The 26737-nt window shown below is 40.5% G+C and overlaps 2 protein-coding genes across 3 annotated transcripts; one reads left to right on the top strand and one right to left on the bottom strand.

The window, feature by feature from the left end:
* The first annotated feature begins 2894 nt into the window (after positions 1-2894).
* Positions 2895-8292, top strand: LOC146499375 (transcription termination factor 2, mitochondrial-like). The gene is made up of 2 exons (XM_085138911.1): positions 2895-3001; positions 4166-8292. The coding sequence occupies exon 2, from the start codon at positions 4186-4188 to the stop codon at positions 5323-5325; it is 1140 nt and encodes a 379-aa protein (XP_084995037.1). The 5' UTR covers positions 2895-3001; positions 4166-4185; the 3' UTR covers positions 5326-8292.
* On the bottom strand, positions 7101-25782 carry LOC146499374 (cryptochrome-1-like). 2 transcript variants are annotated; one of them, XM_085138908.1, is made up of 14 exons: positions 24849-25782; positions 17824-17932; positions 17586-17728; positions 17297-17481; positions 16226-16314; positions 15956-16096; positions 13536-13847; positions 12240-12391; positions 11662-11864; positions 10779-10904; positions 10550-10648; positions 9069-9149; positions 8767-8871; positions 7101-7879 (listed from the first exon to the last, which is right to left on the bottom strand). In XM_085138908.1, the coding sequence occupies exons 1-13, from the start codon at positions 25004-25006 to the stop codon at positions 8771-8773; spliced, it is 1899 nt and encodes a 632-aa protein (XP_084995034.1). In that variant the 5' UTR covers positions 25007-25782; the 3' UTR covers positions 7101-7879; positions 8767-8770. The 2 variants fall into 2 exon arrangements, with proteins under 2 accessions (XP_084995034.1, XP_084995035.1); XM_085138909.1 differs by lacking the exon at positions 9069-9149.
* Positions 25783-26737: the final 955 nt, after the last annotated feature.

The raw sequence follows: 26737 nt of genomic DNA, 5'->3' as shown, positions 1-26737 counted from the left end.
CGCATGCGGAATCTCTGTATCCGCGGTGGAAGCAAATCCAAGGCTTGTCCTCCAAGTAGGCTCACAAGTGGCTTATGGTCAGTCTCAAGCTCAAAGTGTAGCCCTAGAATAAAGTCACTGAATCTTTCACAGGTCCAGGTGAGCGCCAGTGCTTCTTTTTCCAGCTGAGCATAGCGCTGCTCTGTGGCTGTCAATGATCATGAGGCATACGCGACTGGTGACCACACGTCATTGTCTTTCTGTAGTAAAACTGCCCCCAACCCGTATGAAGAGGCATCTGCTGAGATCTTTTGGGGTTTGTTTGGGTCGTAAAGCTGCAGTACTGGAGCGGATGACAGTTCTTCTTTTAAACTGCTAAACGCGTTTTGTTGCTCATGCCCCCAGTACCACATGTTTTTAGTTGAAAGCAAGTCTCTCAGTGGTTTGTCTTTTTCGGAGAGGTTTGGGATGAATTTCCGCAGCTGATTCACCATTCCTAAGAAGCTCCTAAGCTCACTCACGGTGCTTGGCTCTTTCATATTCTGCACCGCACTAGTTTTGTCAGGGTCAGGACTCATGCCTTCAGATGACACAATGAATCCTAAGAATTTCACTGCTCTTTTGCCAAACTCACATTTTGACATGTTCAGGGTGACGCCCGCCTTCTCTGCACGGTCGAGGACAGCGTGGAGTCTCATGTCGTGCTCCTCTCTCGTGGATCCCCAGACCAGGATGTCGTCCATGTGGCACACGACTCCCGCGAGGCCGGCTGTCACTTCCGTCACCATCATGTTTTGGAAATGCTCTGGTGCACTGGAAATACCAAATGGCAAACGACTGAAATGGTACCTACCAAATGGCGTAATAAATGTGGTGAGGAGAGCAGATTCTTTGGACAGCGGTATTTGCCAAAAGCCCATGTTAGCATCGAGCTTGGAGAAATACTGCGCACCTGTGAGCATGCCTAGTGTTTGGTCTACAGAGGGAAGGATATATCTTTCACGACACACTGACTCATTTAATGGTGTCATGTCCACACAGATACGGACTTTCTCTTTGTCCTTTTTGGGGGCTACGACCATGCCGCAACACCAGTCTGTGGGCTCTTCCACACGACTGATTACTCCCAACTGTTCCATCCTCTCCAGCTCTGTTTTGACTTTGCCCAGTAGTGGCAGTGGAACACGCCTTGGCACTTTCAGTGAATAAGGTTTAGCGTCAGGCTTCAGCTTAATCGTGTATGGTTTTTGAACAAGCCCAAGCTCATCACATAGTTTCGGGTACGCTTTCTTCACTGTCTCAAGGTCAACATTGTCCATTCGGGCAATTAGTTTCAGTCTCACAGAAGCTGCCTGCTTAAGAGAGCTACACGCAGATTTCTGACTACATAGATTGTCTCTGTAGTGCTCCTGTCACTGTAGGAAATGTCTTCCTTTGTGGACCCAAGTACGGTCAGTGCTGCACCTCCTGGTCCATACAGTGGCTTTTCAGCTTTTTGCAAATGTTCATTTGGCTGCTTAATGTCTTTGAATGTCTCCTCTGAGATAGCTGTGACATCTGCCTCCGAGTCTAATTTAAATGTCATGCTTTTGCCTCTCACGCAGATGTTAGCAAGCCACGGATCTTCTCCTGAATCCAGTTCACCTAGGAAAAGTCCATCTGCACTGTCTGCCACCTCATGCACAGTTGTAGACCTACAAACTCTCCCATAGTGTCCACGTTTCCCACAGTTGTGGCATTCGGCATTTTTAGCTGGGCACTGTGCTGCTGGGTGCATCGGTGCCTTTCCACATTTAGAACATGTTTTTTTCTCTTGTTTTGTCGTTTGTGGTTTTTGTGGCTTGAACTGCTTTTGCTCTCTGCTTCTGAATTTATTTGGCTGTGATTTTCTGACATGCACGGCATCCACGGCTGTTTTGCCAGTGCTGCTTTCACCTCTTAGGTCAGTTTGCTGTCTTTTTATTTCCTCAGATTGTCTCGCCATCGTGATAGCTTTGGTTAGGGTCAAATCTTTGTTGAGCTGCATTCTCTCTGACAGTGATGAATCTTTAAGACCCACAACGAGCCTATCCCTCAAAAGTTCATCGTGAAGTTCACCATATTCACAGTTTTCAGCGAGAGCATATAGAGCTGTTATGAAGGAGTCAACTGTTTCTGATGGCTGTTGTACTCGCTTATTAAACTTTGCTCTTTCATAAATCACATTCTTTCTGGGGACAAAATGTCTATCAAATGCGTTTCTGACCGCATCGTACTGCTGGCGCTGCCCGTCTGTTAGGTCAAGTCCCCTTAGCACGTTGTCAGCCTCGTCTCCCATGCAGTAAACTAATGTGTTCACTTGGTTAGCATCAGTTGAACTGTTCAGATTACTTGCCATTCTAAAACGCTCGAAACGTCTGATCCACTTCTCCCATTCCTGGGGCTTAGCGAAGTCGAACGGTTCCGGTGGCTTGATGGTGAAAGTAGCCGCTGGTGGAGCTGCCATAACCGGGCCAGTTGCCGCCGGTAGAGCTGCTGCTTGCTCCGTCATGTTTGTCGCTAGCCTATCGCCAAGCTGACTTTCTTTTCAATTTTCTCAGTTCACCGCTTAGAGCGAGTGCACTTCTGACACCATGTTGTGTTGGGCTCTTGAATAAAACTCCCCGCTCAAGCGATAACGTGGAGCAACAACCATCTTTATTTTAGCTTACCCTCGTGCTAATTACATACCACCATTTCCTCACTAGATGGTAAGTACTGCCGCCTAGTGGCGCATGATGTACATCAATATAGATTACACCACATCTGTAAAAATTTTCAGCTTATCTTTTTTGTTTTATCCTGTCTTGTGAGTTTGAAATACGACTAGTCAGAAGAAGGAAAAACAGCTGTAGTACATTTCCACTCTTGCTATAGGCTGCAGGCCGTCACGTGTCTTCCATGCGTCAAGCCCTGTGACTCCGCCCAACGGCTGCTGCGATGTTATGAAAGCAGAGCAGTGGGTGTGACGAGCGGGGTTCTGCGGCTACAGACACACAAACGGGTAAATTAACTCGTCTTTTCTTCGCTTTTATGTAAAAAGCCGCTCACTACGGGCTCTGTAGCATCTGTATTCAGATCTGCCGGCGCTTTGTGTCCGTGTGCAGTCGTGGCAGGCTGTGATCCGTCTGCAGTCCATGCGGTTTAATACATAACACAACACGCAGCATCACGTGTGCGCGGCAGCAGTCGGGACAACACCGTGCCCTGTTGGGTTTATGCAACTTTATGCAATGGCTTCAGTGTCGTGCAGCATAAATACACAAAGGTGGATTTATATGTGTTTTAAATTAGATGTTGTTTGTTTGGGATTTTTAATGTTTTAGCGCTTAACCGTATTTCAGTGGTTTTTAAGTAATTATTTTCATGTAAAATTAGTTCTGTCCCCATAAGGTCATAAGGTGAAACACGTGAAGTTATGAGTTGTTTGAGTAGGTTTTTTATTTGTTTGTTTTTGGGGTTTTGTTTTGTTTTTGTTTTTGGCGTTTTCTGAATATTAAAAATAACAAAAAGTGTCCAGGTTGAGCCTCCTAACTATAAATATTTGCTGGTTTTCATAGTCATCATTAATGGTAAGGTGCATATTTTGTATGGCGATATTGCTGCGATACAGGGATACACAGGACAAACAACTGCTGAATGTGTTTGTCTGTTTCTGTCATTGTGGACAGCAACAGATTTTTGACCATGTCTCAGTTTCGGTGTCCAGAAACAGACTGCATGTTATTGCCAACTTGATCACATTCAAGTGCAGACTGATATCACACTGATGACAGACCAGTATCAGACTGATTGGATATAGTTTAACTTTTGTTATCTGCAGTTGATTAAATGTGATAAAGCCGACTACTCAGCATATCACACAATTTTACTATAATATCATTTTGTGCAGTGTCTGGTGATTCTCAATGTAATATTTGTGATGAAAAAGTCAGCATAGGCTCAAGAAAGTTGTTGCTGTTATTTTTCAGTATTTTCAGAGCAAGTGAGTTAACTGAATGAGGAAAATCACCCGATTGCCAGCTGGCAGCTGACAGTATGAATCTTGTGACGAGCAGTCATAAGTGGTACATGACACGAACGCTGCAAATCCTCTGTAATGCATCATGGAGCACATCTTTCATCTCGGTGTGTAAAAATTTAAATCTTTCTCATTTGTTCTGCACAGATCCACTACACTCTTTAGCAATGCTTCGCATCACCTCTGCCACCCTGTACACCTGCTCACAGAGGGTGAGGCTGCTCCTACCTCCTTCAGCCTCCACCTCCACTGAGACCTCTCCCAGCAAAAGAGTGGAAAACCAGCGCACAGTGGACTCCCTTTATGAGCTTTCAGTGGACATTCGAAAGGTCCGCAAGTTCAGAGGCTGGGTTCTGTCTGAGAGCTCTGCGTATGTCTCTGAGACCGCTGACCTGCTGAGAGACATGGGTGCAGACACAACGGCTATCGCCCACATCCTGGAAACTCACCCTGAGGCTATCCTGTGTCGCCCAGAGGACGTCGTCACGCAGCGAGACCTCTGGTTGTCTGTCTGTCCCAGCAAACGTCAGTTGATGAACATCGTTGAAAAGTTCCCAGCCTCCTTTTTTACACTTACTCACCACGGTAACCAGCGGGCCAACATCCTGTACCTCCAGAACCTTCGCCTTAGCAAGAGGATTATCAGCAAGCTGATGGCCAGTGCCCCGCAGAGCTTCAGTCAGCCTGTGGAGCGCAACCAGGAGGTCATCCACACGCTGAGGGAGATCTACCTCGACCTGGGTGGAGAGGAGAGTAACCTACGTGTCTGGCTGCAGAAGCTTCTCAGCCAGAACCCTTACATTCTGCTGCGACCAGCTGAGGCTTGGAGGGACAGTCTGGGTTTCCTGAGGGAGAAGGGGTTCACCACGGAGGAGCTCCTCAGCCTGGTCTCCAGCCTCAGAGCCTCCATTGCAGAGCTGAAGCCTGAGGACATGCAACGGGCGATGGACTACAGCGAAGCGGCTCTCTGCTGCTCTAAAGACGAACTTAAGCAAGTAGTGATCCGCTGCCCTGCCGTCTTGTACTACTCCTTGCCCACCTTATTGGGGCGGTTTCAGGGGCTGATGGACGCGGGAGTGACGATGGATCAGGTGAAGGAATCTCCAAATGTACTCGAGCTCACCACGCAGATCGTGCTGTATCGTATCCAGAAACTAGCCTCCTACGGATACGACATTCGCTCCGGCAGCCTGGCCGTTATTGTGGGAACAAAGAAGGACTTTGAGGCGAGTTATGGCAAGCTGCAGCTCAGGCAGCAGAGGCCACTCTTCAACCCTGTGGCTCCTCTGAAATCTGCTGAGGATTGAGTGTCGGTGCGCACCTTGTTATGAAATGTTGTTTACTGCTTCAGCTTTGTGCAAGGAAAATAAGAAAAGCCAGGCAAATTAAAATCCCAAAAAAGGCTGAAGACTGTTCAGGAAATATGACACTATCTGTAAAAGTTTCCAGTTTGGGAAGTGCCTGTTGTGTGTGTGAAACGGCTGCTTTTCTTCTCTGAGAGAAGACTTAAACTGCAGCACAGAGTCTGTACGGTTTTTAACCCTCAGCTGTAAAAGGCTGATGGGGTGTTGTCGTGGAAACGCAAGTTTGTGAATGTGATAACTCAAGAACGAAGCCAAGTAGGAGCTTCAAATTGATACCATAGGTGTATCTATAAAGTCTATTCAGTGGCCTCAAGGTTAGAGGTCAAATTTTCTGAAAATCTTGTGAATGCAATAACTTGAGAACAAGGCGATGTAGGATTTTGAAATAGATATCACAGGTGTGTGTGATAGGTGATGTAGTAGTTAAGAACAGTGACAGATTCTTTGCCTTAACAGAAGTCCATTCATTTTTCTTTGGCCAAACAAAACCATTTTATGCATGAGAAAATAAATTATTTAAAAAGTGTTTTTACTATTTTGGTGATTTTTTTGTTTGTTTGTTTTATTTTTTTGCTCTTTTGAGAGAAGGCCAAGACTTCTTTTTTTCTTTAATTGTTCATTGATAGTGAAGCACAGGCCGTGGCATGCAGGCCTACCAGATACCGCTGGTATCGTTTGACAACCAGTGGAAAAGGAAAGGGAGGGTGGGACATGGAAGTGAGGATAAAAGGTTGTATGCTTGTTTGGAAAATCAAGCATTTTCGTTGTGGCTGTAAGGGGAGTGGTCAGGATGTGGTCCACCTTGTGATATTTGGATAAATTACCTCCAAGATTAAAACAGCATCAGATGGTCTTTAACCTGCCAGCTCACTAATACAAAGTCCACAGTGGTTCCACTGATATGCACCAGTGTGAGTGTAGAGAAAGTGGTAGTCCAGTGTATTCACCTCTGCTCTCCTGCTGTGAGACTACACTTAAGCCCTATGCAGTGTCTGGGCCGTGGGTTCAGTAGGTCAGACTTTTACTGGCTACCAAATAAAGCCACATATAAATCTAATACTTTACCTGTAGTGAGAACACTGACAAAGTACACTCACTGACCACTTTATTGGGTACACCAAACAAACAACCCCCCCTCCCCCCCAAAAAACAAAAAAAAAACCCAACAGCAGCCAACATGTCTAACCATACTCTTATCAATTATGGATCCCCAACCTCCTCTTATAACAACTATGCTCTGTGCTGAGTCTGCATAATAAATGGTTTGAAAAACTTTAATATAATAATGTAAAACAACTCTATTACCGGGTTGCTTTGTGTACAGGTCTATGAAGTGGCAGGGTGATTTTTCCAGTGTCTGTACTGAATAATGCTACTTTAATTGCTCTACGTGGTCGAGACTGAAATGTTGTGCCTGTTTGTCATCCTCTGCTTCGCCACAAATAGTTATTTAACTTCTTTAATGACTGAGCCTCAGGTTTGATAACTAAAGGCATCACACTAAAGCCAGTGGAATATATTAAGATCTCTAAAATTATTCTTAGACACTACAATAGGTCATCCAGCCAAATGGGATGCTTTTGAAGGTACCATTGTAATGTGTATCAACTTGAATGAAAACCTGCAAATCTAGTAAGGGCTGATTACATTTGGAAGCTGCAAGTTTTTCTCAAAGATTGAACTCTGACTTTTGAGTTACAAAGAAAAGACTGAAACTATTTGTATATTTGAAACTGTTTTAATTAAACAAGCACATTGAGAAGGAACAAGAAGCAAGTGGAGCATTTCTCTCCAGTGGTACATTTATTAGGGAGTATATGGGTGGTGGGGTGGCACACCAGGAATATGCAGGCTCTGTAGTCCTCTCACCTTTTCTCAATTAACACAGACGAGGGCAATAACATGATGGTTTGTGTCATATAGAAGTTTGAAGGAATAAAACGAGCCCACTAGTACTGAGACACAGAAAGGATTTTTGCTGATATTTACACTCGATGGGCTCAATGTGGAAAAACTTTAAAAACTCGGGTGCATTAGCAGACTTTTCTGACCATTTATGTTTTAATGGAAGGTCTAAAAATGCATTTCTTTTTATTGAAAATTTTCCCAAAAGAACGATCAATCCACAATCAATTCTCATATCAAAAATATATCAACGGGTCTATGGCTACACAAAGAAAGAAAACACACATACAATATCCAAATATGTACACGTTGTATGTGAGCTGCTTTTAGCAAATTCATTATATACACAAAGACTTTAGTCTCGGCATTATTAACCCAAACAGGAGCACAGTGTAACATTACTGGCTGGCCCACACTGTAATAATATTCAGTCTGATTAAGTTGAGAAACATGTTTTGTGACAGGTGGGGATGCCCGTCCTGAAGGTGTGTTCGTGCATTGTAGTGCTGTAAGAAAGATTTGAGTCCATTTTAGGGTCCGTTTAGTTTTGGCTGTGTTCTCGATATGATTGAGGGTGAGTCCAAAGAAACACCTGCAACAGAAGAAAGAACAATAAGTGGCACGTTTAGACATTTCTGAAAATACATTTAACTCCTTCAGTGCTGATTTTTTCAGCGCACTGAAAAACATTCCAACATTACATCTTAAGGAAAACAAAACATTGAGAATCTGACCTACAACTTTTCCTGTCACATGACCTGAGGTGAGTGAGGGTAATCTGCTGAAATCAGGTGCTTTGAGACCATACAAATATTTACTGCATTACAGGAACTCTGAGTGAAGTAGGTGTACTGTTACTGGTCCAGATGTGTGTCTGCTGTTTGATCGACGAATGAACGGAACACCGGGAATCCGGCATTTAAAGAACATAAACACTGATAAAAAAAAAAAAAATCAGCCATGTGTACAAACACTCAACTATCTTCCTCTCATCTGAACTCACAATCACAATGGTAGCAGCTGTTTCAGTTAAATCCACAGCAAAGCAAAACAGATAAAATAAAGAGGCTGAAACATGACTACAAGGAAATGAAAGCAACATGAGGAGGTGCTGCATTTAAACCTCTGACTGGCAATTACATTACTTCAGAGTTCCTCTTAACAGTGGTTAGTAAACTGCTATTAATTACTGACTTAAAATTTGTGTATCTCATTGTGTGGATATTGTGGATTATAAAGGCAGGAATGGCTGATAAAAACACTGAAAAGGTTTGGCTCATACCTGCCTTGTTCAGATGGTTTCTACTGGCAGAAGCAGTGAAAACAAGGACTGACACTCAGTACGTTTCGCCCTATTATTAAAAACAAGGAATAAAATTCCTATTTCTGACCCCCCTCTCTGAATGCTGCTCACTAAAGTACGTCTTGTATGTGTTTTATATAATAATAATAATAATAATGTGTGAGACTGCAACTGACCTCTTTAGTGGATGCTCTGTCTCTGGACTTTGGAGCTTTTGCTATTCCCAGAGTCCTCACTGTGTCGTTTGCCACTGGTCTGAGTGGTGGGGTGGTGTTCAGGCCCTAAAAAAAACATAAGAGCACATTTCAATAAACCATGAAACTAGAGACTAAATACAAAAACATGGCTTAGAATGAAAACACTCTTTTAGGGGTGGCGTGCAGTGATGGTCAAACAGAGGACTGGGACTCAAGTTTTTCAACCAGTTAAGAAAGATTAATAAAAGAAATCATCAATCAGTGAAATGTTTCACTCGCACCTTTTTGAATTACAGGACCAGGATTCTGCTGCGTGCCTTGAGTGTAACACATCATACTGGTACTGGCAGCGTAACCTGGAACTTCAATTAAGATTCAAGGATTAGCAGCAAAACACTGAAGAGGATGCATGAAAGGATGCAGTTAATGCATGAAGCACATAAAGTACGCAAAACTCGTTCCACTTGGGGACCGGTTTCATATTGTCCAATCAACTGGAATCCTTTTTTTAAAAAAAGCTGCTTTCAGGTGCCTTATTTACTTTATTTACCAGGGGTCACCACGATGGGTACGCCACATTCTTTAATGCTGGATGCCCCAGAGGCACTTGTGTCTCCTCCTGAGATCAAACCACTACACTATAAAACCATTATGCAAATACCTGCTATATGTTCAAATATCCATCCATTGTCTTCCACAAATAGACTGACTCTTTCCCAGCAACTCACATTCAAACCTAAGGGCAATTTACAATCACCAGTTAACCTAACAACACTCACTGCATGTCCGTGGGAGATAGCCAGAGTACGTGGGAGAACCCACGCACACACGGGGAGAATGCGCTGACTCCACAGGAAAGAGCTTCCTGCTTCGAGGCAACAGTGCTAACCGCTGCGCCACCGTGCAAACACTGAAATATCATTCTACACAACATGTGCAGCACATATCAATGGATGTGGTTTTCTGAACTAAACCACTGAACTAAATCTGAACAGCCTAAAATGTTCTTCAAAAGACACATTTTTTGAAGACATTACATTTAATTAATCTGTAAAAACAGGCCCCCTGAGCAGTTTGCTGTTATCAAAGATCTAAATGAAATGCAGTGATCAAGGCTACAATCATGTTAAATTTGTTTAAAGAAATGTAAACATGTTTCTTTGTTTTTGTTTTTATTAAAAAATATGTTAAAATGCTGTGATCAGAAAACCATCCACTCCATGTAGACCTGACAACAAATCAACACAAACAAATGTACTTCTACGTGTTATGACGGTGTAGGGGCAGTGATAAGCATCACCACCTCATAACAACAAAGTTTGGAGTTTAAATCAGCTGGTTGTGTCAGGAGGCAAAAAGTCCTAATACTTTTCTACTAAATTTAGACTTAAAGGGACCACTGCTCTCTTCTTAATGGTGTGTGAAATTTAGCAAAGTCATGTTCAATGGGTTTCTCTGGGTAGCGAAGAGCCAAAGCTTCCCAGCTAATCAGCACGCCTGTTATTGAAAGAAAATATCCTGCAGGGTGAGCAGATCATTTTTCTTAGAATGACAGATGGGTGATGGTCAGCTGCAACTAAAACTAACTGTCTTGTTGTTTAGACTCATAAAAATGTAGTCTACAATAAAAAAACAACAACCTGGTAACTGAGATAATCAGTGATACAGTCCAGTTATAGCACCAGTAAAAACGGCACACACAGGAAAACGATAAGCATCAAGTGGATAATCAAGTGAAGGTGCACGGGTAGTTAGTCCCCACCTTGTTGGTGCATGCCGACGCTGGTTTGTGGATCCCCCTGCACGTACATCATGACACCACTTTGCCAGTCTCCCTGGGAGTGAACTGGCATCTGATAGGCTGAGAAATAAATAAAAGAACAAACAGGTCTTCTTCAAAGAGTTCACTGCCAGAGGCTACACAGGAAGTCATGAAACATCCACAAGTTTGAAGTGTCAGAGGAGGAGGAGTGGGTCTCCGTGCCACTTACTAGATGGAGCTGCAGCATCACGTGAAGTCTCAGAGAATCGCATCGAATCTGAGGATGCCTCAGCGTTTCCGTTTCCATTTCCATTTCCGTTGCCATTAGAGCCAGATGGAACTGTAGCCAAAAGACCTGAAGACACAGAGAGTTACAGAGTTAGTCCACAACATACACAAACAATAATATTAAAAACACCAAATTAAAACACTGAAAATGTATATGGTTTAAATACCTCATTTGTAGATAATTACGCTGACTTTGAGTTTTTTTCATTACTACTTTTGAGACATTTTAAAATCACTGACTACAGTCCAAAACAAGGCATTTATTTATTTATTTTTAAGTGAATCAGGTATTTTCATTTCCAGCTCTATAATTTTAATCTTAGGTCTAGGAGAGTAGTTTTGTATGATTAACAATGTCTAATAGTTCTTACTGAGCTTTGGTGCTGCCCATCCAAATTAAAAGCTTTGAACAGAAGTGGGTGGTATTTATGAAAGATATCCACTCTCAGTGACATCATAGAGATGTCAAGATGTGGCATTACTGGGATTATTTACACATCCCAGCCTCGTTATCTGAGCTTTTAACATGAGCATCCATCACTGCAGCAGTGTATACATGTCAGAAAGCAAGGAAAAGCCTAATACCTCCACTTCAGAGATATTTGTGGGGTTCAGTCTGTTATTGGAAAGCTGATGGAGCAGAGTGTGTGACATGGACCAAAGGATTGCAAATGACACCAAAGTAGCAGTTTCAGTTGTGTTGAAAAATATTAAAAACAAGGGAAGACTTGTTCTGAAAAAATCTAACTGCAAATCACTGCTTGTGATCCATCAGTTGATCTTTCTTCATTTTAATTTTAATAATGCTGTATCTGCATCCTTACCGAGGCCTCTGTAACAGGAGAGCTGCTGGTAGATCTGTTTCATTCGCTCGATGTTGAGACGGCTGGCCTCTGCATGGTGCACCATAGGCTTTGGATAATGTACTCCAATTATACATTTGGCTGCCTTCTGCACAACCTCTGGAGCGTTCCAGGGATCATAAATATACTTGGCTGGAAATCCCCTCAGAATGGGCAGGTAGCGGCTGAGCAGAGAGATGAAGAGGTTTAGTGGGCATGTGGGTGGGATAATTAATTTCCAGAAAAAGCGTCAACTGCTATGGTGGATTTAACCAAAAATAATTTATCAGTTGACCAGCATCAACCACCCAAATGTTGGATGGAAATCTCTCAAACATAGACTCCGCTGATACCTTATTTTTGAGTAGGCACACATTTTATTGCTTGGTTGTGTCTGTTTACTAAGTGAGATAATGTGTGTCACAAGAATTTTCACTAAAATGTTTTTTTATGGATTTAATTTTACATGATCAAAGCCTTAGATTTACTGCTGCATTGTAAATTTTTACTGCTCTTGCAAAAATTTTCAAGTACACATGTTTTGACAGATGCAACCCTACCGTATGTAATCTCCGTTGGGGTCTGTGCGGCGGCCGAAACCCACAGGGCAGTAGCAGTGGAAGAACTGCTGGAAGAAAGAGCTGCAGGAGAGCCACATCCAGCTGCCTGCATTCACACTCCAGTCTGCATCCAGCAGCAGCTCCTCAAACACCTGAACACACAATCAAAAACATCTCAGATCAACTGGGAAGCAATATTTGGTCCTGCTGAGACGGTTAACAACAAAGGAGTCAAGTGTTTGAGTATGACAAAAAAAATGACTGTGGGTAAATTTCTGATTAAATATATACAGTTCCCTGATGTCAATTAGCTGCTCCGACAGAGAGGATTTCATGCCGTATTTGGACTGCAGCTGGAGACGATAATCTGTCTCCTGCTCTGTTTTCTGGTTGCTGTGCTGCTAGAGCAGAGCAGAGACTAACGGGCTGCAGTTCATTACATTAATGCTGAGGATTAGTGACTTACTAAAGAAGCAGCTGATTATGCTGATCAGCTATTTATTGCCACAAAGTGCTTAGAATATTTAATATTTACTGGGAATAATAATAATGGCAATTAATTTAAAAATGCCACTGTCTTGAAAGGAGCGGCACACCCAAATGTGAATAATTGGGCACATACACAAACCCCTCCCCCACCACACACAGAATATAAATCCAAGAGAAACACTGATCTACACCTCTGCCCTTATTATGTAAATAAAATAAAATACTATTAAATAGGTGCCAGTATTTTTACTAACACAACAATATTGGCACTTATGGTATAAATTTCTAGTTGATATCTCAGTTATTGTGTAGACAATTTTTTAGAAAACTTGACCTCTGACCTTGACCTACAGGTTTAGGGCACCAATATTCAAACTCATCTGAGATATTCAGTAGATGGTATCACTTTCCAAAATACGCCCATAGGTTAGGGTTCAGTCTTGTATTTGCAACCAGAAGAAGAATACAAGTCTCAGACGTTTGTGCATAATTTTAGATTATTAGACGAGGAAGCTACAGCCTCCTTGTACATACAGTCTGTTTTCAGCTCCTCAGTGAAGAACCATTTGGGGTTTTCAGGGCTTTCGTTTGTTAAATGTTCATGAAGAAAAAAAAAACGTATAAATGTATTAAGTAGTTCATTACTCACTATAAACAGTAGCTTCTAAAAGCAAAAAACTAATTTTGGATGCAAGCAAGTAAACTTATATTCTATCTTTAAACTCCCCAAGTGGTGTTTGGTATGAATTAAATAGAAACCAGATACTAGCATTACTCCCATCAGAACAATAGTAGGACACTGTCTACCTTCATTCCCTCCTCCCAGCTAATCCACAGGTCTCCTCTTGTCAGGAAACAGGCCACAGCATGCCTAGCCAGGTGGTGGATCCATCCTTCTTGCCTCAGCTGGGTCATGATGGCATCAATCCAGGGGAAGCCGGTGCGGCCCTCTGCCCACTTGGCCAGCGCTTCGGGGTTGCGGTCCCAGGGTATCTGAACGCAGATGGGGTTACTCTCCATCTTGTCGAAGCAGGGGTTGTTGGTGGCTGCTGTGTAAAAGAACTCACGCCAAAGCAGCTGACCGTAGAGCGAGAGAGGAGGGGAGCTGTTCTTCTTCACCTTGTCAAATAGGAGAAAGACACGTTACTGTCTGAGGCAGTCAGAGATTTGACTACACCAGCTGTATATTACACAGGAGGGTTTTTTTTGTTTGTTTTTTTAAAGGAGAATTATCATTATCATTATTATTATTAGTAGTAGTAGTAGTGGTAGTAGTGGTAGGTAATGTGATAAAAGATAAAGACTAAACCACTATATTACTTTAGCTCATTTACATATAAGCAAACATACAACGAAAAAATTCAAGAGGGAGGCAGTACTAGTTAATTCACCTAATTACAGAATAAACTGTGAATCATTACATGGCAAAATAAACAGCCAGAGCATTAAATCACCCCTGCAAATATATCTTATGTCACAGTACTGGGTGTACCTTCCATGACTCACTCCTTGTGTTGGGTTTTTTCCATTACTCATATCTGTTATGGGCCCCATTTTGTAGACAATTGGTGTGTGTGAGTGTCTGGCCTTGCCACTCGGTCATCTCCTGTCCTGCCATGAGACTGTACCCCCAACAACTTTCCACCAATGATGCTCTCAGCCTGGTGATACGCATACCAATCTCACCAGCATGCCTAAAAAGATTCCAGCTCAGTGCAGCACCACTTAACTTACTCAACAATCAGCCAAATCGCAGCCTGCTACTTCCAGCCACGGCCTTCAGTCAGCCCCGTTGCAACCATATAGTAAATCCCTGTCTCTTGCACTCAGATCTGAGTCAGTGTTTTCGATTCCTCCCTGTGAGGTAAAGTGTCTAAAAATGAAACATGTAAAAAGGGACAAAAATCCTTCATCTTTTTTCTTATATTTAATCAAAAATAAATAAATAAATACAGTAATAGTTTACACTTAAATATTACACCAAGAATAGGGACTTGGAGTAGCGCTATTGTTTCCAGGGCAGTCCCAGGACTCACTGGAGAGATTATATCTCTAAGCTAGCTAAGTACAACTCTGTGTCTCCCCCCAATGAGCTGGAGGAGGTGGGCACGGTGAGGAAAGTGTGATTGCTCTGCTTAAGACTGCTGTCCCTGTCACCCAAACCCTGATAAGCTGCAGACAATGGATTGATTGACAGATGGATAATCCACCACAGTATCAAAAATCTGCGCTTGACTCTGATATGCATACTGGTTTTAATTACTACATTCACCAAGATGTATGATGACCTGGTTAATTTTCTTTTTCAACAGCTGTTTTATGAGAAAATTATTTCAATATATTAATCATTATATCAGTAAAAAAAGTTCCTATTAATACAAGGAGAAGATATCCTGGAAACCTTCTCCCCCTAAGCGTGAAAGATGAATTACCTTAATTACAGCGTCTTCTGTTCACACTTCAGTTCAAACAATGTTTTACTCTCCTAACAAGGCTGGGAGATTAATCGCATTTTCATTTTAATTTTCATTTTAATTCAAGCCATCCATTATCAGAAAGATCAAACAAGATGGTTAAGATATTATGGCTATCGATTGTTTTTTTTGTGTTACAAATTCTTCTCACCTTTTCCATAAAGCACAGCGGTGTGCTTTAATCCGCCCTAAAAGTCAAAAGTCGCTAACAGTTTAGCTGAGCTGGGCCAAGAATATGTAAATAGAGCGCTTTGTCAACAGGATTGATGGCAAATAATTTTCACAATGGGATACATGAGAAAATCGGACTTTTGTGGGAGGGGCTGCACTAATAAGCTTATAAAGAGATCAAATTAATATTGAGCAGAACCAAGAGCCGTTTGTTGATGTAACCCTCCACTACAATCCTAGTTTCTCATGTGGCCCCTTGGGAAAATGAAATGGCGACCCCTGATCTAGAGGAAATAAAAGACATTCATGGTTGATTGCATCTGCTCTATCTGAAGGTTTCTCACCCAGTCTGCTTTTAATCCTGCAACATGATGTAAATTCTGACCAGGACGACCATTGTCATATGACAACTGTAATTCTGGTTGTCAAGAGGATGACTTTGTTCACAGTTTTGAATCTGATTTACACATCAGGTTGGGTTCTTGTGGAACATATCCTTCATATCCTTATTTAAAGACTTCAAAGATAATTAGAAACCCAATTTTTAAGTGTAATTAATTAAGTATATTCCTACACACTTACCTTCCTGTAGAGGTCAGTAAGCTTAAAGTAGAAGAGACGGCAGGAGAGGCAGCCGAAGCGCAGGTAGGGGCTGAGGCCTGTGGGGCTGGCAAGCAGTGAGTTGGCGTTCATTCTGGGACGTTCAAAGTTTGCCACCCATGCCTGATAGCAACAATCACATGAAAACCTGAGACTTGTATCACAGTGAAACTCATTTTAAATGACAGAGCAGTGGGATTGTACTAAAATAAAAAATGATTTAACAAAAATTCTCTGCTCGATTTGCCTGACCTTCCTCTCCAAGTGCCTCTCAAGTCGTGTGAGAGCTTCAGTCTCTCCTCCTGGCCACACAGCTGAGGACAGCCCTTCAGTATCAAAACCTTCAGGGGTCAAATTAAAACTCACATATTATCATTTTTCATATATTTTTAATTCCCTGAAAAGAATATGTGCAGTTTATACCATTTTAGTAATCTTCATTACTAAAAATAAATGAACAAAAAAATACAAAAGAAACAACAAAAAAAAGGCAAGAGTAATCAGTAATGCAATAGGACAGTGTCCTGTGTTTTTTTTTATGAAGAAATACAACAAGTAATATATGAATCCATATATGAAGGCCAAAAATAGGGCATGTCCATGTTATGTGTTTAAATGCAGATTGTGCTCAAGCCCCAGAAGTTTCACTAATTTTCTTTATAACTGCTGAGAAAATATATTTTGGTGTTTTTAAGACATTTTTAAACATGAACTGCTAAGGAAGATATTACGCCTAACTAATTTTAGACATAAAAACAGAATAAAAAAGTTATTCACTACTACTAGAAAGAAGTTAAAAAAGCTACAGAAAACCCAGGGAAATCTAATAACTCACTGCTAATGTTGATTTGAGCAGATAATATCTGCTCAGACATATTTTCTTACTACAGTTAGATTAATATCTGACAACTCTTTCCTCAAATCAGCAGCTATGTGTAAAGTCTGACACAGGACTCCTATTCTACCGTTGGCATCATAATCTGTATATAAAAGATGGACATGTTACTATATGACTTATTAATTAGTGTGGTCTGGTATAAAGCCTCCAACTTGGAATTTTCCCTAATGCATGCGTCCATCTTGGTGGTGAGTAAGAGTGAATCTGATCCAATTTAAGACACACCTGCAATTACTTAAACGTCCATCATTTACATGCAGTCTATGTTTGCTGCACAGACTGTATGTAAATACAGTAACAGCTGCTGGGTTTAACAACATCTCTGGTGGAAACTCAGCTTTAGACAGCTACTAGTAGTGCTGCTTTTTTCCACAAATGAAAATTACTTATTACAATTACATTTCATTACATAATTTAGACCTTACCGAGTTCCTCCAGGGAGGGGACCCCAAACTTCTCATCATGATCTTCAGACAGAGGGGTAGTGCATTTCCCCATTATCTCAGCAGTGATGGACTCCGCAGGCACCTCCACAGGGTCCATACGACTGATGAGAGTCTGGAACCGCTTGTAGGTGAGGGGAGACTGACCCCCATTTAACTCTATGATCCTGCAGATGCAAAGATCAGAAACAGATTCATAATAAAAACTTGCTCAAGACAAAGAACAATATGACAGCACTGTCTGTTGTGGTAAGGCGTGATAATAACTTACTTGTCCAGTTCATAGAGCGTGTGGGAGATGCGAACTGTCACCTCAACTCCAGCCTCAGAGGCCAGCTTCTTAATAGCTGCATCTCGCTCTTTCCCAAAGGGCTCAGAGTCATACTCATATGACAGACGAGTAATTTTCCACTCCTGGAAAAAAGGAGTAAATCATAGAATGTTTAGGATTCACACAAAATGTTTGAAGCACTGTCAGTTGTGCAGCTTAAATCAGATTCAAGTTTCACCTTGAAAAGTCTGGGAAAGACATCAGTGGGTTGGCCTCGGATCACAAACAGACGAGAGTTGAGCTTACGGAGGCTGGAGTCCAAGTCCTCAAGACTCTGCAATAAGAACCTGCAGATGACAAGGAAATCTGTGTCAATGTTCATAAAGATGCTACAATATCAGTCACTGCATGATGAAGGAGTTTGATTAGGGAGTACAACTATTGATTTTAGCTTATACAGGCAAAAGGTAAAATGCCCTTAAAAGAGTAGAAGTTTCCATTCACTTTGCTCTTTGACATTTCTATACAGCTGAATTAAATGAGACCACTCCTTCAAAATCTTTTTTTCTAAATTACCAATTGACTAAGACATACCAAACATCTTATACACTGAAGATTTGAAGTCAATGACTAAATTACATGAAATTATCTATTTTTATTGCACTTTATTGAAGATATATTCTATGTAATAAAAGACCTTTAAGCTCTACTCAACTTTAATTTGATTTGCACACTAAGGAAAATACTTATCTTTTCTTATCTGGCTACATATAAAAAAAATGTGTAAATCAACTGAAGTTGATGTGTGATGTATTTGCTTGTTGCATGTACATATCCTATCATGCAAACTCTAAAAATATCCCTTCAACACCAAAAATACATAAATATATGCTATAACTGACATTTTTCATCTGACTTTTAAACTAGATTTTTTTAAAATCAGTTATTCAGTTTTAAATGCGTTTATTCAATCATTTATTGAGCTATTCCTTAATTTAAATTATGTTTGGACCTTTGTCTCTCAGAAGGAATAAAACTAATAAATAGTTATAATGGGGAAATTACATATTTGTACAAATAGATTAATGCCAATATATATCTAGAATCCTATTATTTCAGAATATTATTTATATCAATTTAATGGCATATCATTTTTTTTTTTCTATTAAGGCATTTCTTTACTAATTTTTGATTTTGGCAGTTTTTGGTCCCCCACATAATTTCACCTCCACTTTGCATGAACAAAGTTTGACAAGACTTATTCCACTATTGTCATAGCAGATTATTATTACGTTCTTGTTTTTCCAAGTTCAAATTTACTGTCCTTGCTCTACATAGCCCACGTTGATAAAATGTAAAATGTTATTTCTTTAAGTAACAAAAACAAGACATGTAAGATTAGCAAATGTACACCAGTGTGGGACAAACTGTGGGGTAAAACAGGACTGTTTAGCTAAAGCACAATATCTCTTCATATCAAGTGTCCCTTCACCTCCTTAATTAAAAAGGCCAAGGCTGAACACATACTCAAGGCTGAATCATGCAGACGGTGCATGAGTTGACCAACCCTCATCCATGAGTTTAATCATCTCTGTATGTGACATCAGCCATAATTTAAATACAATGTGCTGACCTAACTGGTGGAAGAATGAACCAGCATTAACATTTTATTGGTTTAACAACAGTGCAATAACTGAACTATAGTATAATTTGCTTCTGTTTTTATATGTTCTCCAAAATAAAAAATACCAACTGTAAGCATCAGAACACACACCCACAGGTACACACACATGTAAACACAAAGCGGCAGTAATGTGGTGCTTCCCGTTCTGTTGCTATAGGTAACAAAATTTGTAGGTGGATGCTTCCTGTATCATTCCGGTCAAATTATGTCTTTTACTGATAAGACAGCCAGGTAAGGGCTTCTAGTGAACTTTATGTAGTTTTCATTGTTATTAAAGCTTAAATACTTTGCAAATATTATTCAGCCAGGCACTTGACCTAATCTATTGTCATGTAAAGAACACAAGGGGTGTGGGTGTTAAGGTTTTAAGGTAAATAAGGAAGACATTTTAACTGCTTAACCGCTACATAGGATCAAAGCCGAAAAATATGTAAAGAAATGTCCCCAAACTAACAGTAAACAGAAATACAGGTATTAACTTACAGGGAACTCTGGGTATCTCCGCTAAGACTACTGGATAGGCGGCCAGAAATAAATGGATAGATGGTATTTATTAATTGTTAAATCTATTCATTTATCTGTGTATTACGGTTCTTCTGAAACTCCAAAATTTGTTTTCACAAACGTATTTTTTAAAATTCTTTATGTATTATATATGACATGGGGGGTCAACTTTGTGGGTACTGGCTGAAACAGGAAAGTTAGCCTAGAGCCAGGAGATCGGCAATTTCATGTATTCATGGGAACATTAACTTTTTTCTTCTTTTTTTTTAGATTAAGGCCTCTGTACACCGCACTCCTCGTAGCACCAAGCAAATGATTCACTCTGGCAAGGTCAGAAACTCTGCCGAGACAAATCGTGGATAATGTCATTATATGTTGATAACAATTTGACACAGGAAATACATCGCTTTCGCAAGTTTTTATTCAAGCTTTAACAGTGCTTTGAGAAATGATAATATCATATCAGTGTGACACAAACCAACTGAAACTTCATTAATGATAAGAGTGAATTGTTGTTTAAGACTAGCTACAATAGTGGTGTCTTTGTTGAGTGTGAGCTGCAGTACAGCTAACAGACTTCCTACATCTTGAACCAGATTATTCCTGCCAGTCCAAGGTCATTTCCTATGCCGGCTGCTTTGCTCTCCTGACCTGTGAAGATAGTTTGATTCTGCAAAGCTAGACTCAGACTACTCAGAGTCCTTAAGCTATGTTCATCTATGGTATTCAAACAGCGACAGAGCTGTGCTGGATTCGGTGTTAAAAGAAATCCATTCATGCCTGTTTTTCATTATTTTCACTCCTACATCTGTCCTATTTTTCAAACAACTCCACAATAATTTCAACCAAATGAACCTTCATAATCATGGGCCACCCAGCATGAGAATTTCAACTAGCTTAAACAGATCTGAAAATGGATAGGAGATGGATGCAGCTTTGTTGGGATTAGTGTTCAAAGCAGTGTGCCACACCAGAGTTGGGTCTTTTGCAGAAGCAGGCGTGCAGAAGTAGGTCAAAAGGAAGAGAGAAATGGATAGGTTTTTTTTCCTAACACACTGACCTACTTATGCCATGCCTGTCGCTAGTGGAAAGGAGGGAAAGTTATAATGATTATGTCATCTGGCATTGGCCTACCTAAATCACTGAGGATCACCGCCTACATCTCAAGAAAAGGGAGTGCTCGCTCTTTAGCAGGCAATTCAGATGATAAAAAAGATGTGCAGAAACAGGTGCCAACTATAGCAGCTGCAGGCTACAGGGAGATTTTTACAGTGTCCTCATATTTTGGACCTTTGCTTAGTTTAACTTTGAGTAAAGTTTACTGAGATATAGAAACCAGAGGCACAGCAGTACAGTGACACAATTGAAACAAAGCAGTATATGCCATCTTTGAATTCAGCAAATTCAGTCAAATAAGTTATTAGCTTTTTGGAAACATGGGTCAACAAATCTGAACTAGGCATTTCCTTTATGCTTTATTTGTACTGGGAGAATAATTAATATATTCCACCCAAGCTCTATTTTCACCAGGTAAGTTTTTGGACTACAAATAAGAGATTCTGGTCTTACACCATGTTACATGTCTGATTTGTGCATAAAAAAATTAAATAAAAGGAATGAATCAGGGCATGCTGAGTGATCTGCGTGGGCTCTGCGTCAGCCCAGGCTGTTCTTACATAACTGCAGAAGCATAACAACATGGATGCTCATAACTGGCCCGACTTTTATGCTCCCCTTCTCTTCAAGAGACAGCATGGGACTGCAACGCAAACCAAAGCTCACGACGGGAACAGAAACATAAAACACAAAGGGAGACCCCTACTGTACTTTAAACCTCAGGGGTACTTTCATTCATCCAGCACCTGCCTGTAGACCATTAAAACTGTCAAGTGAGATGCTGCAGTTTCTATACAGAAGCAGGAAGCTGAGTTCTACTGAACAAATAAGTAAAAAGGATGCCAACTGTTTGTTTTTACTAGGGAATTTTCCAGAAAACTGTCAGCCAATGGGTATCAGACCGTTAAAGTCAACGGTCCACGCACTTATCTCCAACACATGACCCTGTAAAGCTTTATATACTTCTTTGTGTCACTAGACACAAGCAGCCTGCTACTATCTTGGTTGTGAAACAATCAGAGACACATGCTGACAGTCTGGAGGTCATGAAATGTCAGTTACATAAAATTCTTCATCATAAAATCTTTAGAAATGCGGGACTATAGGGTCAAAATTAGACACTATATAGTCTTATGTCATTTTAAGAAAAGCCAAGAAATATGCAAAAATAAAACAGCCATCTAAAGTGCATTTTTAGCATCTAAAGTTTAGTCTGAACAGTTCAGACTAAAAATGGCAAACCTCAAGAGAATATGAAGATGCTTAAGATCCTTTCCCACATGTGAAACACAGCAGGAAATAGTGTGCTAAGATACATTCACACAACTGATAATATTCAGTGTGGTTTAGGCAATAGAGCTGCCTGGACAGAAGATACAGAAGGGAGGATACATGACCCTCACTTGCTAGAAGTAAATGCGCCAGATTATTGAGAGTATCTTGGTAGCTTGCAGATCCACGTTTATGATATTTGAGGTGAGTGTCAAGATGTAAAACAGGCAGTAATGTGAGAGAACAGAAGCTATAATATACAAAGAACTTCACTGTAGTGAAGTGTTAAAAGCAGTGAAAACTCTGTGAGGCAGCCATTTTTTGTGTTTCACATTTGTGAAGTGAGAAAACAATGTTTTAAACTTTGATGTTTTTTATTTTCTCACTTCTTCCTCTTTGTGGTGAACTCTGCTGTCACTGCCTTCCTGTTCACAACAACTTCTCAACCAGCAGACATTTAACCTACAAACAACTTCATCACATAGGAGGTATACACACAAATGCATCTCCAGAGTCTTTGCATAGGCTGAATTTCTCTTCACACCCAATGCTTAATTCTCACACCATCAAAATCTGGCATCGCACTGACCCTGTATTAGGGAGCTGGTTGGGTAAATATCGAATAAACCAACTAGGTCAAATACTTGCGTCCTACCAAAGTTCATAGATGCAGTGCACGTGTGGAAACGGCTCAAAGCAATTTAGCATTTACAGCTCTGTCTGAGATCCGTACATTCATGTGTCTAATCTTTACAGAGGAAATATTTACTGATCCGAATGTAATTCACAATGCTACCACCATGTAACACAAACCACAGTTAGTATATGTGGTTTGTGCTGAAATGAGTCAAAGAAACTGAATATGAAAGTGTTTGAGATCTGCTGATGTGCAATAAACCACTTTATAAACAACAGTTTAACATTATATCATCAGCTGAAAGTCATTTAAGAATAATTAGAGTTTACCAGGGAGGTGAAAATACTGTTTACCCATCTGAGATCTTAGTCACCTTTTGAAGGACAACGTAATGTTATAATTTATGTGTGTAGTCAGTATTCATTATGCCTGATCTAACTGATATAATTGACGTTTCCCCTGGTTTTGATGTTTTGTTTCAAAGTGATAACTTAGTGAAGATTATAGTTTAGTGAACAATACATCAGAGGAAGTGAGTGCAAATATATGTTAGTGACCTTATATACAGTTTATGTCATAATTTGCTGTACTTTGCTATACCTCGTATATGTAGGTCAAAATTCAGGTGACAGTGCAGCAGCTCCATGGCCTCTTTTTGTTTGGTTCATTTAGAAAACACCCAGGCTTTCTTTGTTTGCAAAAACAAACAAAACTTGGCAATCAACATCTCAAACAATGTAACTGCATTGACCTCAAATGCAAGATAAAATCAGTTGGGCAATGCTTTGCCATGCTATTCCTTACATACTTTGTGATTTTGGCGGAAAGTCTCGTTCCTCTTACTTTAAGTAACCAGGGTTTTTACAGTTCTCCCAAAAAGATTTTGATTGTATTTTTCTGGGTTCATAATTCCATCAATTTTGAGAAGATCTTCAACACCACTGTCTGAAAAACAGCCTAGCTCACATGAGAATCGCAAACATGTTTTCCATATGGATGTATACACTTACTGTAGTACCTCTCTCCTGACCTCTGTACATTTCAATGATGGTGTGAAAAAATTTCAAATTTGGATTTATCACTCCATCAGACCTGTTGCCACTACTTTTTAATTCAATTCTTGTGTAATTTGGTAAACCTCAGCCTTTTGTTCCTGCTTCCTCTACTTATTAAGAGTGGCTTTTTGACAGCCAAATGACTGAGGTCATTTCTGATAAGACATCAGTTAAGAGTAGATGGATCAAATGTGTCATGTCTTTGCTGGATTTCTTTCATGTTCCTTAAGAACGTGACTTTCAGATACTGTTTATCTACTATTTTTTTAGGCCTGAAACAACTTCTTTTGTCCTGAGCTTGTCATATTTCCTCAATTTTTTTAAGGACACAATGCACACCATGTCAAGATACCACACATTTTCAGTTAATACCTCTTCGGGGATCACCTTGTTGGCACAAGAATAGTTTTTTATGCCTGTCAAACTGTTATCTTACTATATTTTGGGCATTTGTTAAATATTCAAATAAAGAAATGAGAGCAAATTATATGTTTTTGTGACAGCCTGCTAGTAACAAAATGACAAACAATACAATTTAAAACTGGTTTGTTGCCATGTTGTATGTGATTTGTAGACAACATTTGTTCATCCCTTTAGTTAGGGACCTGGTCAGGTACAAAGACTGGACTCAATATAGGTGAAAAAGCAGCCAAAGTCTCAAGAAAAATGTTGAAAGATCTTCAGCAAGCATGGAGAACATTTCACAAGACCACTTAAAAATATTACAAATAATCTAGCTCCTTGAAAGCTAAATATAAGACTTCTGCAAAGTACTGCATATCCTGTTGCTATGTTATTACAGCCATTAGGAAACACAACAGCCAGAAAGAGACATGAAACCGTCACAAAGATACACAAAACAACAATATATGCTATATGTTATGTAAAAGGATACAAATGTGCCGTTTGCTACCGTTTTTATCTTGTGCTGTTGTTAATGCATCCTGTTGTGCTACATGTGTGTTAGCGCGTGGTTAAATGCACGCTTCCCTCACCTCCACCTGTTGATGCCAACGTTGGAAGAGCCCGCAAACCAGGGGTCGAGGATGTAGACGCAGCGGACCGTATCCGCTCCCAGCAGAGATTCCTTGAGCGACGGGTTGTCGTGGAGCCGCAAGCCCTTCCTGAACCAGTGGATCGTATTAATGACCATTACTCAACTGGACGAGTCCTTTTCTTCCTTTTTGAAAGAGGTCAACAGTCTTTTGGTGCTCACTCGACTTTTATCCCAACTACTCACTCACAGTTTCTTTTAAGAAGAAAAAATACCACCTTGAATAAAAATTTGTTTGAAAAAGAAATCCTTTTGGGGTTCAATAACGCAGTCCAACTTTTATAATTATCCTTGCTCTAACAGAGCTTTTTCCATAGTGTCGAAAAATGTAGAAACCGCTGGCTGCTGAACCATTTGGGCTCGAGGCAACGCGCGCGCTCCGGCAATATGACGACTAACGCGGCGGGCTTTAGGACCCGGTGTGCTGCGGAGAAGTAGAGCGGCTCGTTGTATAACTTGTTTTTCTGAATGACGAAAAAATTAACGTATAAATATATGCTAACACTCCTGGACGGGCCTGCTTTCTACAGACATTAATTAAGTCAAACACAATAACAGAGTACTTAACTGGCCTGTAATCTAAGCCCACAAGACACCGTGGCAAGACCGGCTGTTCCGTGCCGCGAATACCAGGGAAGCTGGTTATGTAAAATACAATTTCTAACAGAAATATTGTAAAAATCGTCGTCCTACTGTTAGTTAGACCAATACTTAGCTGTTATAACCGCTTTTCGATTCCGTATAACCCGTCTGCCTCACTGTTGAGCTGATATTTTGAGCTGCGACCTCAAAAGATTTTCCTTTACAACGTCCACGAATAGCTGCTCAACCTCTTCACCGCACCTACAGCCGAGACTCCGTCCACTGCCAACGTGCGCAGTTCCGAGCCTTCTGATAGGTCCGAATCGCTTTGTGCGTTTCGCGGCGTGGTCACGTTTTTCCAGCGTGCTTTCTGCATGCCAGCATGCACAGATAACTTACCCGCTTGGTGTTACTGGTGAATTATGACCTCTTATGGCGGACTGAACGGACATAGCACGTCAGCGGGTCAATTAACCAAGTTTGGCTAATAATCTTAAGAGTAAAGCAGACTCGGAAATCTTAACCATACTCGCGTGTTTCTATATGTTTACTTCATGTTTTATAACAGGTTAATGAAAAAAAATAATACAAATATGAGTTACAGAGGTTACACGCACAGACTTTAAAGACTTATTGGGGTAAAAATGTGGAGCTTTAACAATAAAAAAAGAGTCCTCATCAGTTGCAAGAGTGCACTGGCTTGTTTATACTAAAAGAACCCGGATGTGCACATGAAGTCCGGCATGATCGAGTGGCACTCGCTTCCTTGTCAGTGTGTGTGTGCATGTGTGGTCTAGTGCAATATGAAGTGTAGCTCGTAGTTAACATGATATGAATTCTCATTTTCTGAATTTGCTCTTAAATTTGCCCAACCTACAAACAAAAGACAGTGAACTTGTGAAGACTAGTTTTTATTTGTCACTTTATATTCATTACACTACATTTTCTTTTTACCTACTTAACCTCCTATATTTCAGAAAGCTGTTCCAATTGCCTTGTTTCCTGAAATGTTTCATAAAAGTAAACGTGTACATCTGAATATTGTTAATAATAATATTAGCGGTAGTAATCATTAGCAGTTGTCGTAGTGGAATAGGAAATGTTATACTCTTTATTATCCCAAAAAAAGAAATGCGTCACAACACTCTTACATAAAACGGCTTGTAATTATGCAAGATGCAAAATGCTGCCTTGGCCTGTGAAGTAGTGCCGACTTTTGGCCACTGAGGGGCAGTATAGTATCATGTC

Source organism: Neolamprologus multifasciatus, chromosome 17, assembly GCF_963576455.1.
Source record: "Neolamprologus multifasciatus chromosome 17, fNeoMul1.2, whole genome shotgun sequence".
Classification (NCBI taxonomy): Eukaryota; Metazoa; Chordata; class Actinopteri; order Cichliformes; family Cichlidae; genus Neolamprologus; species Neolamprologus multifasciatus.
Note: the sequence above shows the minus strand (reverse complement) of the source record. Positions and strands in the feature narration are given on the sequence as shown.